An 18042-nucleotide genomic window follows, 5' to 3' on the forward strand; every position below is an offset into this window, starting at 1 on the left:
GTAGTCCCATCGCTGGTGGTAGTCAGCTATGAAGCGGTTCAAAGGATTTTTTTTTTCACAAAAGTTGCCTGTAATATATCAGTTTTAAAGCCCATGAGAGAGAAATCTTCCCTTTTTTTTCATAAGATCAGGGACTAACTTCTAAAAATGCCTTCATATCAAATTTTCCTTCTCACTTTTTTTCCAGGCATGAGTCAATGTCTTTGATTCAAAGGTGAAAAATAAAGTCTCTAATAAGATAAGATTTATTTGATGTTATTGTTTCTAAATAAACAGAGGTGATAATCATTTCCGAATTATTTTGTCTTTTTTCCCTTAAAACTTATTGAGCAGTCAGATGTATCTCCACCGCGGAGTGACACAGATAGAACGCTCAGTGCAGCGGCAGCTTGAGCACAGCCGCGGAGGGAGACAGCATCCAAAGAAGAAGCCTGCTCTCCAGGTCTACGTTCCACCGGCATCACTCGCGCCTCACAGGGAGACGGTCGGTGAGGAATCACCAACGGCTGAAAATAATTTTTACATTTTAAGCCTTAAACTGAAGCCTTTTCAGTTTTATCCGCACGGGGAGCAGTTTTGCTTCTTCGTTGCATTTTAATTTATCATAAAAAGTGACTGTACAACCGTGTGTGTTGAAAAAAAAATCGATATTTTAGGCTTTTAATTTAGCTAGTTGATTTTTTCGTCAAAGCAATATCTATCAACTGAAGGGAGACATTTTTCGTCTCGTTTTCAACAGTGTTTGACCTGTCTCCCTGCTTTAACCACAGCTGAATTCCGCCTAAATCAGATTCATCTTCTGAGGGGAGAAGTCTGACAGCGCCAAAATGGGGGTAAGAGCTGCTTTTACTATGATTTATATGAGGCTCATTGGTCGTTAAAGTGACAGTTGTGTTACAGTAAGCTGTAAATGGTGGATTAGGCGGGGTTAACGGTTAGTCAACAGTGTCCATAACGGAAAGGTTTAACGTGTAAAGAGGTACAGGTGTGTGGAATCACGTATCTTTCAGTTGTATTTCTATGCTTTAATTTAACCTGTAGTTTTGAAACCGTGTGGCAAAAATACTAATCCCTATTGTCGAAGGGACACGTCAGACGGACCCTCTCCTTTTGGAAACACGCTGCTCTATGAATTAATATTAACATTACTACACTCCATTGTTCTGCAGAATGTTATAATTGAGATTAAGGGATAATACAGGGATGTTCTGTGCCATTTGGGGACCACATTTATCTGGATTAGACTCACCCAGAACCGGTACAGGGTGGTTACAATAGCTCCTCACGTAGTATTTCAGCCTCCACCGCCTTTTAGCATCTCTAAACCACAAATGACATACTATACAGCTGTTGCAGTTGCCTGTTATGGAGTTGAACTGTGTATTGGACAGTTTTAAACTGAAAATATCTTATTTTTATCATTAGGTGAGGAGCTATGCATGCAAATTCACACTCTCAACTGAAACAGATAGGGAAACATTTAATACTCTGACAGATGAAGCCCTGATCATGACAGAAAATCGACTACCTTCCCATTAAGAATCTATCTGGAACTCAATTCAAAAGGAATGCATTAAACTACATCTGCAAAGTGGCCCAGTGTGCATTATATATGTGATGGAGGTGTCGAAGGATGTGCTGCTCTGTCCAGCGGTTCCAAAAAAAAATGGGATTACACAGCCCAAACATCTGGCAGCATGCAGGCACTGGACCTGCTGCAGGCGATGGAGGAAATTCACAGCTCTAAGGCATGCTGAGTGAGACTGCATAACGTCACAGGCGAGTCCTGTAAGAAATGAATCAATTGTGCAAAGCATGCAGGTGAAACGCTATGTAACAATGCATTGTGGGGCATGTGCACCACCAAATCTGGCTGCACGCAAATCATCATTCACATGACTGCAAATGTGTGCACATAGATGTGTTACCTCTAAACAGGAGCTTCTATGTAGTCGTGGATTTCAAATCAGATGTATGAGGTTGCAGAGTGGAAAATCAGGAGCAGCAGTGGGCGTGGGCTGGGACTAAAAACCATGCAGGCTCTCAGCATTCCTCCTTTTCTCTTCAGCCACTCGATACATTTTATTTCTTTGTCTTAAAAGGAAGTTATGTCTGAGTCTGTGCTCCTGTCATCAGCATTGTTGGGTTTATGAAGATAAGAAGGAGCTGTGAACCTGGGTACCAAATGGGAACACACAAGTGCATCAAAATGGTTTCTCACTCCTCATCCCTGTACATGTCTGTGAAAGGGTCCCAAACCAAGGTGCGTTCCATGAATGCAGATGAAGCCAACATTCCTATTGTTTCATTTTACACAGGCAGACTCCAAAAACCAGCCTGTTGTATCAGGTCATGAAGGACATCCTGTTCCAGCTACTAAAATTAGACTTGGTGATGTCATTCCTAGGCCTGTCACGATAAAAATTTTGCTAGACGATAATTTTCCAAAATATTATTGCAGATAAACAATATTATTGTCAATATTATTTTGATTTTTTTTTCCATTTTTTCATTGATGTAATTATGATAAATGGGATAATAAAGTGAGAACACCATATCAAAAGCAAGAAACTTTAATTTCTTAAGAGTACTTAACTGTAATCAAATGTCAGGATCTTTTAAATGAAATAAATTAAACAAAAAATATAATAAATTTAACAAACAAGAAAGAGAAAAAAATACAACAAAAATGAAATGGACTCTCTTTTAGAAAAAATTACATGTCAATGAAAATCATTAATACTAATCAAAAACAATAAAACATAGACCCTGTCTCTAAAGAAAAAACGAAACTCCAAAAAAAAAAACCAACAGTAAAAACTATAGCCTAAATAAAAGGGAGTTTATACAGTTCCTGGATTGTTTGTAACATGTACTTTTTCCCAGTCAATCCGTACTGTTTGTCAAACATTTTTAACATTTCTGGCTTTCAACCGTATTGAAGGGCTGCATTTCTTTTGCAATGTAGCTGTCTTTAAGCGCCCACCATTTGGTGCTTTTATTTCTATTTACTTTGCAGACCAAAAGCCTCAGTAAGAGCGGATTGTCAAAGAACAAGGTTCCGCTGCACCTCCCCCTCTTCTTCTTCGTCGCCACTATTTTCAAACAAATGCGACATATCAGCTCGTTGTTGCTCATGAGCTCACACTTTGTTCATTCTAATAAAAAACAAATATTCCCACACTGGGACTGTGGCAGGCGGCTTAAGAACCGTATCTTTCGTGCCATCTCTCATATTAGCGTGTGTTTCCTCCTTACCCCTCAGGACGCTCGCTTCAGCTCTCTCTCTGTGTACGCGCGAGCAGCCCCGTCTTCACCCCAAAGATCGCATTTTTGACAGATGCTCACTCCACTATAAATCCGCTGTAGAACCTATGCACCCTGATGTTAGGAAAGATAGACGTAGTGAGCCATCTTCTCATTCAGAAAAACTAACATGCATGTACGTGTCAGTTTATAGAGGCTGGTAAACCTACCGAGGACGTTTTTATTTATCGTTCGGTTAATTGATTTATTGATTATCGTGACAGGCCTATCATTCCTGCTTAAAAAAACCTTGATACCTCCCTGAGATGTGAGGTTTGAGAACCGTGCATTTCTTTATGTTTGATGCTGTATTTCCCCTTTAGAGGCTGTTAGTGATGTAATCATCTCAGTTTCTCTGCCTCTCACAGTGTCAGGGTGAATCACTGCTAATGGAGTATGATGGTCAGAGGTCTCTTTCTTTGCCCCACATCCGGGTTAGGAGGGGGTTGGGGTGAGGGTAGAAATGGTGCTGTTCTGTCACAGTTTGTGATGCTGTCCGCTCCATCGCCTGAGGGGGAAACCGCTCTGAACTTCAGCATCAAAGTGAGGAGGAGGAGGAGAGTCTGTGTGTGTGTGTGTGTGTGTGTGTGTGTGTGGAAGTGGAAACTCCCACATTAGAGATAGGGGTTTGCCCAAGGGAGGGGTGGAATGGGAGAGGATATTTGGGCTATAAAGGGAGGGGGAGGAGGATGGAAATTCAGATGTAAAGCCAAGTGGAGCCATTTGATCTGGGCTAATTGATTAAAAGCCATGGGTGATGGGATGGAAGAAGGAGATGAAGCAAAGGTCAGACACTCGTGGCCTCACAGGGTGGTCCTGTCTCTGTTTGAAGGTAAAACTGATGATTGACATTAAATGATGAAGGAAGGGATGGAGCAGTGGAGTGTGAGGGAGATGTTGAGTCACCTTGAGATAGAGGAGTGAAGGAAGTTTCAAAGATGTGTGGACGCTGCTTATTTGCACTGATGTGATGTCACAGGCGACAGAGCAAAGGGCATCACATGAATGGAAAAAGTGAGAGATGAGCACTGAGACGCAGGAACGAAGAAATGCCTCTTCTGATTTCCCATGATGCACTTTGGTTTATAAGCTTCACAGAGCTTGTTCTGCTGTAGGGAATTGATGGTGTGGGGTTTGTCACTGTTTATAATGTGGTGGCACCTCAGTACCTTGCTGTAATGCTGTGTTTTCCCACACTGTACCTTGTAAAAGCAGATGTCTTTTTAATTAACACAACAGACATGAGGTTAATTAATTGTGCAGCCACAGACAGAAAAATAGACTCTTTTATGTGATCACTAATGACTGCACAAATCAATTTCCTGTTATAAATGAATAAGTACCAAGGTAAGATGAGTCATTTTTACTGTCACTCAAGTAGCCCTAAGTGTTTCTGAGTGCCTGTCTCATTGTTTGTAAGGTGTAAAAACAGACAGAAGTTGAATTACAGATAAATTGTCTCTTTGTGTTAATTAAAGCAGTTACAATATCTCTTAATTCAAAATACAGTGTTTCACTACAGAGGAGACCTGCCCTCCGACTTCAGAAATCAATATGAAGTAAAACAGCCCATGGCTCCAGTCTGTGAACAGTTTTTAAGTGAGATCTTATAAAACTACACCTAAATAAACAGTGCTCCTACCGTTCCAGCTTTAATATTTATGCAGATAACAAAATCATTACGGCTCACACATTGACTGTATATTAATGGACGTATTTTCCGTGATGTCACCCATCTGTTTCTGAAACCGAAAATGGAGCACATCTGCTATCGTGGCCATGTTGATAGTGGCAAGGGCTTCTCGTACAGGGCTCCTGTTGATCACGTGACCTTAGCTGTGCCTCTTATTGGGCAAGCTTGTGATCTTAAAGGATAAGTTCAGTTAATACAGCTTTACATTGTTTATAGAATAAAGTAGAACAAAATACTCACCCGGAAGCCAATCCTGATCCAAGCAGTGCTTCAGGAGATATTTAGATCCAAAATCGTGCAGCAGACGTCCGTATAATGGGATCCATTGGGGCACAGACAGCGCCGCTCCTAAAACTGCACTAATCGTCCAAAAACTCATGTTTTTCACCAATATTCCATCATGGTCCGCTCTGGGTTAGTCCTCTGCTGCATTCTGTGTCACTCCAGACAGTGCTGTGTGGCTGTACTGACCTCTGAACTGACGAAGACTTTGTTTACGCTTGCCCCTCTGTGCGTGCGCAGTACTCTCTGGAGAGCTGACTCCTTTCTTTGAGGGACAAACGTAAACAAAGTCTTCATCAGTTCAGAGGTCATTACAGCCACACAGCGCTGTCTGGAGTGACACAGACTGCAACAGAGCACTAACTTGGAGCAGACCATGATGGAATATTGATGAAAAACACGAGTTTTTGGACGATTATTGCAGTTTTAGGAGCGGCGCTGTCTGTGCCCCGATGGATCCCATTATACGGACGTCCGCTGCACGATTTTGGATCTAAATATCTCCCAAAGCACTGCTTGGATCAGGAAATCCTTCTGGGTGAGTATTTTGTTCTACTTCATTCTATAAACAATGTAAAAGCTGTATAAACCAAACTTATCCTTTAATATCCTATGAACTGCCGAGTTATAACAAACATAACCCACTGTATAGTGTGTGCCGATAGTAAAATTAGCGACTCAGACTGGGGATGTTTTGCAAACCAGGCTATAAATAGGTTCATTTCTGCTTTGAAAAAGGCTTTTTTTGGCTTGGTGTGTATGTGAGTTCCAGTACCTCCAGTGCCAGCCTCAAGCGGACACTCGAGAAACAGCAGATTTTAGCACTTCCGATATTCTTAGACTGGTGGTTGCCACTTGGAAACACATCATAAATTTGCAATAAACTCATGCATAACTATTTTTTGTTTGTTTAAGCCATGGGCCAGATTTTAATGGTTTTAAACCAGGGCTAGGGCCGTAGGACGCCCAACTTATACTAGATCCATGACTATTTGTCTCCACTCTGTCAAGTTTTAACTGAGAGGTCTCTAAGCAGGACCACTAGACGGCTGGAATCACAAGACCAAGGAGTTTCTCTGCTTTCCACCTCAATGATAAGCCTCTTCTTGTTCATGTTGGGCTGTAACACCTCAAACACCGTTGACTCCTGGCTTGGCTCTGCTCATTATGTTGGTTTGTTTTTGTAGTCAAGCTAAAAACAATCTGTTGTTGACACAGTTTGTTTTACTTGGACAGTCACCAGATGTGTTGGTGTTTTTCAGTGCCTGACTTCCTGATCCAGTCGATCTCCTCTATCGTTATGTTGAGCTTGGCCACCCTTATGTGAAAAGCATTACATCCCTTCCCCTTGCTTTTCTTCTGCATATTTAACAAGTGTGGGGGTGCAGCTGGCCTAGTGGTCTAGGTCACATCCCATTAGGTTCACTCAGGCAAGTGGCCCGGGTAACATGTGGATGTCTCCATCCTGATCTCATCTATCAGATCAGGGCCAATCTGATCATTTTCTAATTGATCAGAGCAAATCAGCTCATCCTGATCGTTCTGCAGGTTGGTGGGAGTTAATGTGAGGCTGCTGTGCTATAACTCACAGTTCCATTCTGTGTTTGCCAATGTAGTACCCTCATACATGTCCTGATGGTCATGTACTGTGTTGCATAATTGTTCAGACAGTCAATAATTCATCAATACAAAGTCTAGAGTCGACGCCCACTTAATGTCTGGACATGTCGCTGTGTAGATCATTACTGCAAACCACTGCTCATTGTTTTTCAATATCATTGATCCGTTCACTTCGCTTTGGGCATTTCCTGTGAGGTCACTCTGACATCACTCACCATGTGCTGGGTCACTTGGTGTGAAGCAAAGTTACGACCATTCAGAAATGACAGACTGAGAGGTGTACCACCCAATAGACATTACAGGAATATTACATAACCCCATCACATCAAGTGATACCCCCTCCCTCCTTCCCCTCCTCTTAAATTACAGAGATGGACCCAGTTGATTGGGTGTTGCTAGGAAACCTTACATCCCTCATCTATCAACCCAGTGGAAGTAGACGCTGTCAATCTGAGTCTGCCAAACACTGCCATTTTCTATTCACAGACATGCTGCAATGCAGGAGGTGACACACTGCCTAACGGGGGGGGACTCAAAACCTGCAGTCTGACAACAGATGAAGCTTCCAGTGTGAAATATTCCTACAAATCAAATATCATCAGTCAAACAAATGTGGCTGATGAATAGAAACGATAAACGTCTGTAATATTACACAGTATGGTGAGATCAATCAGTCTGTCCTACAGCAGAAACAGCAACAGCAACCATTCAGTTTGTGCTTCTTGCTCACGTGCAGGGATACACACCCACAGTCCATGGTTTGGGAATAAATACACTTTCATTAAGATCCTCATAAACAATGATCCTTAAAGTGATATTCTGGGATGGAACAAGTTGGGTCCTATCACAAGGTTTAGGGCAGAAATTACCCCTACAGCAGTGTTTTTGTGCAGCAGAAGCCCAGGGCGCACGCATCAAACACCCCCTCCCTGCTCCTCTGCCGGTTTCCTCTGCACTCAGACGGGGCCATATTTTACTTGACCAAAAACGCAAATAAACGGACTCCAACTGAAAAAATCTGATATCAGTCTGCATTCACGCTTTATTTAGAGAATTTTCAGCGCGTTACTTTCTCACAAAAACACTGCTAGATAAGGCTCTAGTTCTCATTGTGTCGTAAAACGGCGCTACCTCCACTGCAGAGCCACAGCTGGCTACGAGGCGCTCGCCGCTTAGTGTATCAGTCCGTGCGCGCGGCGTGCCAGATATAAACAAACGTAGTCTGCCAGGACGAAGAGACACGTCCTGAAAGATTATCACTTTAAGTCTCGAAAAAAACCAGTGGCATTTTGAAATAAACATCGATATGCATTGATCAGCGTAAGGAAACTGTTGTACTCATGTGAATTTTGATATTAGTGCTTGTGTTCCCTCTAACCATATGACATCATCATCACTTAGCCTGCATCTGGCCTCAGACTGTCTCCTCCTGATTAAACCTCTGTGCCATAGATCTGAGTAGACGAGCAGAGAAGCAGATGGAAAGCTCCAAGGGAGGAGGATGTAAACAAAGGGGGAGGAGCAAGAGGAGGGATAGATGATAGAGTGTGTGTGTGTGTGTGTGTGTGTGTGTGTGTGTGTGTGTGTGTGTGTGTGTGTGTGTGTGTGTGTGTGTGTGTGTGTGTGTGTGTGTTGTGTGTGTGTGTGTGTGTGTGTGTGTGTCATCAGTCTGTCAGTATTTTCTAGGTCGCTCAGTCCACTGATCTGTATGATAATCCATTTCTTTATGTGTGTGCCTACGATGATCCACTGTGGCACATCCAGAGCGTTGAAACTCCTCATGAGGCAGCGAGATCTTTCATTCAAAAACAGAGCAAAATTATTTCGGTCACTGGAACGTCATCAGGTTTAGTGAAAAATAGGTTAAGTACTGAAGTCTGGTTGTATAGAGCTGTGTGGAATTTTACATTTGCTGCTTGGATTGTGAATCATTGTATGGGAACACGGCAGCTTGATGAATATTGAGCAATCTGCTGTCTTCATGTAAAGCTGTAGTGACATACTTCACTACATTCAGATAAGGCAAAGAAAAGAATCTGCTTAATACATTCTCATAGCTTAATAAATGATGCTTGTTTAAGGCACGATTTAGAAAAACCAACATTTGTTTCTTCATTCTTTAAACTGTTGATTTCTGAGATTCAAACTGTGGTTTTCAGCAGATTAAAAACAAAGGCTTATCCTTCCTTCCTCAGACCTGCTGCAGAGCCCTGAGCTGCAGGACACAAAGCACCAGCAGATCAAGCAGACTACAAATGTTCAGCATGAACAATCTGTCCTGTTGCTCAGGACACAACATCTGGAGGCTGATGAAACCTCCTCAGGTTTTACAGCATGTAACTGCAGAGAGAACAAACAGAGGAGGATCTCTGTGCCCGTTATTATCCACTGCTTTAATACGGTTAAATCACAAATGGTACTGTGAGCATGAAAACTCCTGCTCAAACTGAAAGTACCAGAGTGTGATTATTCTTACGCTGAGTTTATCCCATAGTGTCCTTGAAAGTCTCTTCCTTCAAAGATTTCTCTCATTAAGCATGGTTTCTCTTCTGTTTTCTCTTTGCCGAGATTCCTCTCTCATTTTGTGGATAAATATCGGTTTGTCAGTGTGTGTTACGTGCGGAGTGGGATGTATCTGCCTCTATGACTTCACATATCAATAATAATTCATATTCAATTAGGGCTGCAGCTATCGAAAAAAAAAATTAGTATTCGAGTATTCTACTGAATATCCCAGCAATTAATCGAGTAATCGGATAAAATACATTTTTGTTTGGTTAAAGAGCAGTTATTTTTCGAATGAAAATTTTTCTCTTTAAGAAATAGAATTTTCTAATACAGCATGTCAATAAGAGCACTTGCTTTGGTAGCTCCAAAATTTGTAAACACACTTTGGCACATTTTTTGTGCCTTGTACATCTCATCAGATGTTGTGGACCCAAATGGCACCCGTTTCGTAGAATGACCCATTAGTCTCCAAACTCCAGAAAAGAAGCTAGATTTGTTGCTAGTTGCTATTTTTTACATGAGGTAGCTTGAGGGGTCTGAAAACTCTCTTAATATGGCCTCAGCTCTATTTGAAATACTACTCTCTGATCTTTTTTAAAATTAAACGATTCCTCGAGGCAGAGAAAATCACCCGAGTATGTTTTTGTAATCGAGTACCTCGAATCAGTCGAGGAATCGTTTCAGCTCTACATTCAATGCTGCAGCACTGATTGATCTGTTTATGTGCTTGAGTTGGCCTTGTCACCTCTGAAGACATCAACTTGAACAGATGTGTGCAAACATGAGAGAAAAAGGCAGAGAGAGGAGGAACTGAAAGAAAAGTAACTTTCCCAAATTGATTTATTTCTTTATGATTCTTTTTTAGGATGCATGTTTGCTTTTATAAGATAAGACAGAAGTAAGGACACTGTCGTCTTAGAACAACAAGAGTTCCACCTTGAGCGCATTCATTGTGTTAATAACATGACCTGTATGAATCAGGGCTGTGAGGAGTTTTAATGTAAGTAGAAGATAATTCACATAATGTTAAAACATCTCTTGTTTTTGATTCATAGCAGAGTCAGTGAATGAAGGAGGATGAATGAGACTCTGGGATTGAAAAGATGAGCGGCAGAGAGGGAGAGTGATGCAGAGGGATTATAGCTGTTCAGTGGGTTAATCTATCAGTGTAGTAAACAGCAGTAATCTCATGGCCCGCTGGACGCGTCTGCCCGGGGAACACTGCACCTCCAGACAGATGGCAACACACACACTTACACACATTAACATTCAGTACATAGAGAATTACACACACACACTGTAAAAACCACGAGCCTGGACAAATGCTCACGTTTGCAGCCAGGCAGAAGACAAACACATGAGCACAACTGAGCAGACTGAATACAAGTAATACTCGCTGAGGGACAGGACCAAGCAGACACGTGCAGAGAGGACTTAATGTACAGTACTTACCCTGACTTGTTACTGTTTCTGCTTTTTTTTGACATTTAGTCGTCAAATATTTTATTAAAACAAACTCAAACTTTCACAAGTTACAGCTGTTGTAAAATACAGAACTCAAACAGGGTTTTTCTGCACAAACCATCTATTTAAAAGTCTTCTAGAGGGACATACAGTCCAGGAAGGCTGCACAATATGGCCAAAACTTAAATCCTGATATTTTTGAGCTATACCCCAATACATGATATATATCTCAATATTCTGATCTCTCCTTTTAATCACTATACAAACTTTAAATTTAACCCATTGATGCATGAAATGACAACAGTATAACAATTTAAGCAGATTTTTAACATTTACATTTACATTTACAAACCCTAACCCCACGACTGACAAGATGTGCAAGCAATTTTTTTCCCTCCTTTCCTGATGCAAAAACACAGATCCACAGGAGAGTTTTCCGGTTGAGAGTGTGCTGTTTGCTGTGATAGGAGCACTTGCAGAAAGTAGGGATGAGTACCGAACTAGGTACTTTTATAGGTACCGACCAAATTCTGTCAAAAGTACAGGGTATCGGTTCATGTGAAATCAAAAGGTACTATGTTTAGGTACCTAAATGCATCTTTGTGACTGTGAGGGAGTGGAGGAGTAGGCAATTTTCTTATTCTTTAATAAATATGTTAAATTGAAAAAAATATTTATTTCATTGTAAAACAAATTGATATTTTTAATCACATAAACACAAAAAAGTACCGAAAACTGGCACTGGGCACTAGTACCATGTTGTTTCAAATGTGAAAGGTACCCATCCCGAGCAGAAAGTGAAGGAAGAGAAACTCAAAAGAGAATTACATGCCAACATCTTGTAACATTTTCATGACAATTTGCACTTGATGATCGCCATATAGTCATTTCATACATCTCACATGCAACAACCCGCGATACACCGAGTATTTTCCATATATCCCTACATTTGACTTCATTTGACTTGTAGCTGGCAGTATGCTGATTCCCTTCCTGGACACTGCTGACGTGTCCCTGAGCAAGGCAGCATCCTCACTCTAACATTGCTCTGTGTTTGTCCATAGGATGTAGTAGTTTGCAGTCAGGGCTGTTTGCAAAACAAGTTAACTTCCTTCATATTTTAGCTCTGCCAAGCAAAAATGTACACACCTCCCAGCATTGATGAGGTAGTACACACACGTTTCTTTGTAAACACAGAAGAGCATAGCACTGAGTTGGTTAGATCAGCCCTTAGTCGCTGATATCCTATGTAATTTTCTAAGTCTGTAGCTCAATTAACCACACAAATACAAACAATGGATAAGTAGCAACATCTCTTCCATAAATCACTAAAACAACACATTTGTTTATGCACACACTCCAAGATAAATGTTAATACACACAGAGAGCTACACAAAGGTAAGAGGATATAAAACTGGAGCAACAGTTTTGTCTCAACAGGGATAATCAGATGGTAGACGGCGTAAAAACAGCCATTAAATCAGTATGAACCCTCCCAGCTTGGACTCATCCACATGAGAGCTTCCCCAAAATAAATCTGCTCCCTCCCCCTCATCATGCATGTTTACCCAGAATACATCAGGACATGTTCAAAGTCATTTAATGACTGGTCTTTATTTCTCCTGTTTCCTGAATCCAGTTAGAATGAGCAAAATTATCTCAGTGTGTCTTTGCCTTTAAATATTCATCCAATCACAGTTCAGCTCCTTACTTTTATGAAGGTCACACTTTCTCAGTGTCGCTCTGAAGAAAGGAAATTTACAATGATGGAATAACGAGTCATGACTCAATTATGGAATTCCTGGACAGCTGCAGATTTCCTTAAGTTCAACAAAGTCACCAACTTCAAGCCACAAAATGAAACACAGTAAATTTATCTGGACCAGGAGTTTTTCATTTTAGCAATATGCTACAGTAGAGCTGTACGCTGAGCAGCCGGATGACATTTAAGTTCTTCACTACAGACCCTCAGGATGTTGAATGGTGCATTCTGGGTAACTAGGTTATTTGAGGAAAGGTAGTAAACCCCCCAGGAGCATACGAGCGAGCAGAGTCGACACACTAACACACCGATAGGAGTTCTCAGTGATGGACTCAGTCAGGTCTTATCATCCAGCAAGTCTTAACATAAATACCTCTGGAGATTCAAAGCGGAGCAGTCTCACATTTAGTCATGTGAATTGTTTAATGATTATTACTTTAGTTTCCTCCGTCTTCCCTCAGACTGATTAGTGTTGCCTTTTGTCTGAATGGCAGTAGCCTAACTAGCCGTGCTGCAAACTGCAGCTGGAATGGAGCTCCTGAGACGGGCCTGTGCTCTAATGACGCCTGATCCAATTAGGAAGTGTCGAGTTCCTCTCCCACAACAGAGGACTCAGCTAATTCAGGACTCAGTTTAAATGTTTTGATTGGGGGGTAATAGGGAAGAAAATCAAAGTTGGAACATGATCTTAGAATTGTTTTTGTTATAAATCTGTAGAAATCAATACTTAGTGGAAAAAAGGTGATCAAGTGATCATGTTATTTAAAAGTTTTTTGACTTCATGCTTGTTCCTTATCACATTCTCTTTAAGGTACCAACTTGAGTTCATACAGCATCATGAGTTGAACATTTTTGGTGTGATCCAGCAGGATGTTATCATTTTAAAGGGGACATATCATGCTGATCCCTGATTTAATACTTACATATAATATAACAAATTTGAAAACAAGACCTTTCACCCCCTGAATTTTCAAAAATACCCTAGAACGAGATTTGATGCCTCTGAAAATAGGTAATTTCCATTTGGCCGCGAGATTTCAAACGTCGTGACGACACGAGGATCCTTTCTTTTTATTGGAGTAATCTGATAAAGCAACTCCTCCTCTGTGAAGTCAGTTAGTCACACAACTGCCACCGAGGGATACACCCACCAAGAGCCGACTGACTGAGTGCTGGATGCAGGGACTCTGCTCTGCTGAGCAGCTCGGCTTTACATGGTGAATTAGCAGTTAAAACACTGTAGTTTTAGCAGAAGTCGTAATACTTGTGAGACTGTGATATTTGCATGCTTGTTCTGACAAGCACTGTGAACCTGGACCACAATAATGCTGCGGTAATAACATAGTGAGGAACTGACGGTAGAGGCGATCTCTAGACTACACTTTCAGCATGATGGATAAAACAGACAGAGAAAAGTGAAGGAGCAGGATGGAGCCCTGTTATAGAAATAGTTTATTGGTGAAGTCTGCCTATATTTCCACGTATAAACTATACATGTTACAGTACCGCTTTGACTCACCACACTGAAGCGTCCTGAGATGATCTGTGTGGAGGTGGATTTTCTTCCTCCTGAGCTGCTTAACCGTCCGGGTCTGACTCGGGGTCCAATACAAAAGGACGTATCCTACACTCTGCCATTTTATTAGTGCTATCAATGCCTTACGGTGAAGTTTTGGCAAACAGCAAACTCGCTCGGTCTGCCCCATTCAATGTGGCGATTTTGTAAATACTGCCATGCTGCAAAAACCGCCCCCTGGCTCTACCCCCTCCACCCCTCTGATAGAACTGACCAATCAGAGCACAAAGGGCTGTGACGTTGCGAGGTTACTGGAGGTCATTCTCCAAACGGAGCGTTGCAACGAAATCTTCAGAATGGCCTAAAATGAGGATATTGAGAACGCTATTGTGGGGCAATGAAGGAACTAAATGACTTGTACTGAGGGCAGAAATGCTTTACAGGCATCCTAGTCTGGCATAGTGAAAAGGAGAAATAAGCATGGCATGTCCCCTTTAAAAGTAGTCTTCTTAGATGTCAGTGTCAGACTTTAAGTTAAAATGATATCCAGGAAACATGACAGAACCAGTTTCAGCACTCTTGTCTTTTTGTGTTGCAGTACGGACGGTCAGACAGCTACCGCGTTGCCACCACGCAGGACAAGGATGAGAAGGAGTCGCCCAAGAAGAAGGGAGGCAAGGATTTGGATGACCTCAAGAAGGAAGTTCCCATTGTAAGTTTACTGCATCCTGCTTCCTTTGACCCCACAGTTTGACTCGTACACACACAAACACCCCTAAATCTCCTTTCAAATCAAAGCTGAACTAATCAGGTGTAAAAAGCCGGTAAGTCCCAGCTGAGGAGCTCAGAGACGGACTTCCCTGGACTCCCTCCAGCATCCTGGGAGCAACAGTCCAGCTGTGATCTAATCTCCCAGTTTAAAGGAGATAACAGAGACGTGGTGTTCGGGAGCAGCTGCTGCACAGAAGCGGTTCAGTTGGAGGTTTCCTGCCGGGGCGCTGTAATCTTGTTGTGGAAGGATTTGTTTTTGGACAGGGCAGGGAGCCAAACCCTGAGGAAATCCTTTTGTTGGATCACTGGAACTGGACACAGATGTTAGTTTAGCCAATATTAAATACATGCTTTTAAACTGAAAGGCTCCCTGACACCATATCAGGATGTTTGCCTTTAATTGTGTGATATTGGCTTGATTTGATCTCAATGCATTTCAGATGAAGCTCAGCCTTTTCCTGATAAATATTAAAGGCATTTTATTATCCAATAACACAAAAAAATAGCAAAAGAGGCTGATGAGACATTCATTTTTAAGGTAGTGACCGTGATGCTTCTTAAAAGGAAAAAAACTTTATTTTTCATGCTCTCAAAACAAAAAAATCATCACACAGCAGCCGCTGAGGATGTCACAACATGGAAATAAATTTTGATATATGTGATCACTGTCAGGTTGTTTGAGTTAACTTCCTGTTTGATTTCTCTGTAGACGGAGCACAAAATGTCAGTGGAGGAAGTTTGCAGGAAGTACAGCACCGACATCGTCCAGGTGAGCTGATCAAAAATGACTTTTTCACATTTCTTTGAGGCCAGTTTAGTTTCTCTGCTGTTACTGATCAAAAACATGATATGTGTCCGTCCTCTTTCTGTCTCCTCTCCCCTCTCAGGGTTTGACCAATGCCAAGGCAGCAGAGTACCTGGCCCGGGACGGCCCCAACGCCCTGACCCCACCCCCCACCACCCCAGAGTGGGTCAAGTTCTGCCGCCAGCTCTTCGGTGGCTTCTCCATCCTGCTGTGGATTGGTGCCATCCTCTGCTTCCTGGCCTACGCCATCCAGGCTGCTACAGAGGACGAACCCGCCGGAGATAACGTGAGTGGAAGGTTGTGGGATGGATGATGGTGATATGATGAATCCTACGCCTGCAACTGTTTGTGAGGCTTGTGAATGAAGTCAGATACTGAGAAGGACCAGAGGGGGGAAACACTTAGAGAGTGATGAGCTGCTGCTCGCTCCTCCAGCACATCCGTCAAAACACAACCTGCTGAGTCACTCCTCCTCAGGGTTTGTGCTGGATCAGGGATAAATGATGTGTCAGCGGTTTGTCCGACTCATGCCAGCTGACCCGTCTTTAGTGAGACAGACACCATCCTGCTAACATCTGCTTTTTGGCCCGCCACAGGGGGTGTGTGAGTCATGATGACAGGGTAAGAGGAGGGCATCATGGGTCAGCTCTGTTTCATGTCGGGTCAGAGCGCAGCCAAAAGCCTGAAACTGAGGCTGAACAGCCGTGACACGCAGTGTGAAAAGATACTCAGATCAGACCACCAAGGGAGGGCTCGGGGTGAAACAAAGACAGTGAGGAGTCAGAATTAGGAGCCAGGACTGTATCTGCACTGCCAGGATGTAAGTGACACTCTGAGAACCGCCTGAGCTGATATCACATTTTGTGGGACAGAGATGAGAGAGACCACGAGACCATAGACACACAAGCGCAGTCATAAAACCACCAAGAGAGCAGACGGCAAACAGATGGGAAACTTTCAGGTGAATGAGTCCAGATCGATCTGCAAGCCAGAGTCAGCAGAAAAACAGAAAGATAGACCTAAGGAGATTTGTGTTATTCCTGGGATTCAAACTTCATGGAATAGCTTCTTTACATCCCATGCTCCATTAATGTTTTTATTCAAGCTGTCATTTCCTGGGGTCTATCTTCTGCTTCCTGTAAAATGAGAGCCTCCTGTTTTCTTTCTTCTCTCCTCTCTGTAGTTGTACCTGGGTATTGTGCTGTCAGCTGTCGTCATCATCACCGGCTGCTTCTCCTACTTCCAGGAGGCCAAGAGCTCCAAGATCATGGAGTCCTTCAAGAACATGGTTCCTCAGGTACCTCATTATTCATCAGGAACTTATGATTATTTGTTTTTAATATAATTTAGATTTAACAGGAAGAATAAGACAATTTTGCAAGTTGAAGTTTCTGTGGATTTTTTGGGCGAAGCCTCATTAAGTAACAAGTTCTTGCAAGTATTTTGGATAAATGTAGTTGAAATATATTTCAACCAGGGATGGGCAATGATTTTTGGGTATTCAAATAGTCATTAACATAAAAAAAGTAAAATATGTCACGTGACAATGGCTCTGTCCCGTCTGCGGTAGATTGCAGTTTTATCCTGGATGTCGGAGCTGTTAAAGGATAAGTTTGGTTCATACAGCTTTTACATTGTTTATAGAATGAAGTAGAACAAAATACTCACACAGAAGGCTTTCCTGATCCAAGCAGTGCTTCAGGAGATATTTAGATCCAAAATCGTGCAGCCGACGTCCGTATAATGGGATCCATCTGGACATAGACAGCGCCGCTCCTAAAACTGCATTAATCGTCCAAAAACTCGTGTTATTCACCAATATTCCATCATGGTCCACTTCGGGTTAGTCCTCTGCTGCAGTCTGTGTCACTCCAGACAGTGTTGTGTGGCTATACTGACCTCTGAATTGACAAAGACTTTGTTTATGTTTGCCCCTCCGCGCATGCACAGTACTCTCTGGAGAGCTGACTCCACTTCCTCCTTTCTTTGAGGGGCAAACGTAAACAAAGTCTTCGTCAGTCAGACAACACTGTCTGGAGAGACACAGACTGCAGCAGAGCACTAACCTGGAGCGGACCATGATGAAATATTGGTGAAAAACATGAGTTTTTGGACGATTATTGCAGTTTTAGGAGCGGCGCTGTCTATGTCCAGATGGTTCCCATTATACAGACGTCCGCTGCACGATTTTGGATCTAAATATCTCCTGAAGCACTGCTTGGATCAGGAAAGCCTTCTGGTTGAGTATTTTGTTCTGCTTCATTCTATAAACAATGTAATAGCTGTATAAACGGAACTTATCGTTTAAGCGTCAA

General features: G+C 42.2%; 1 protein-coding gene across 1 annotated transcript in view; it reads left to right on the plus strand.

Annotated features, from left to right (window-relative positions):
* Positions 1–444: 444 nt before the first annotated feature.
* The window catches only part of atp1a3a (ATPase Na+/K+ transporting subunit alpha 3a), a 30019-nt gene continuing 12421 nt past the window's right edge, over positions 445–18042 (plus strand). The window contains exons 1-5 of the mRNA XM_074686950.1: positions 445–833; positions 14750–14863; positions 15632–15691; positions 15810–16013; positions 16911–17024. Coding sequence (XP_074543051.1) covers positions 828–833; positions 14750–14863; positions 15632–15691; positions 15810–16013; positions 16911–17024 — 498 coding nt within the window. The 5' untranslated portion in view covers positions 445–827. The remainder of the gene's footprint in view (positions 834–14749; positions 14864–15631; positions 15692–15809; positions 16014–16910; positions 17025–18042) is intronic.

This window comes from Halichoeres trimaculatus, unplaced genomic scaffold, assembly GCF_033239565.1.
Source record: "Halichoeres trimaculatus isolate MK-OKI-2021-1 unplaced genomic scaffold, fHalTri1.1 fHalTri1_scaffold_14, whole genome shotgun sequence".
Taxonomy (NCBI): domain Eukaryota; kingdom Metazoa; phylum Chordata; class Actinopteri; order Labriformes; family Labridae; genus Halichoeres; species Halichoeres trimaculatus.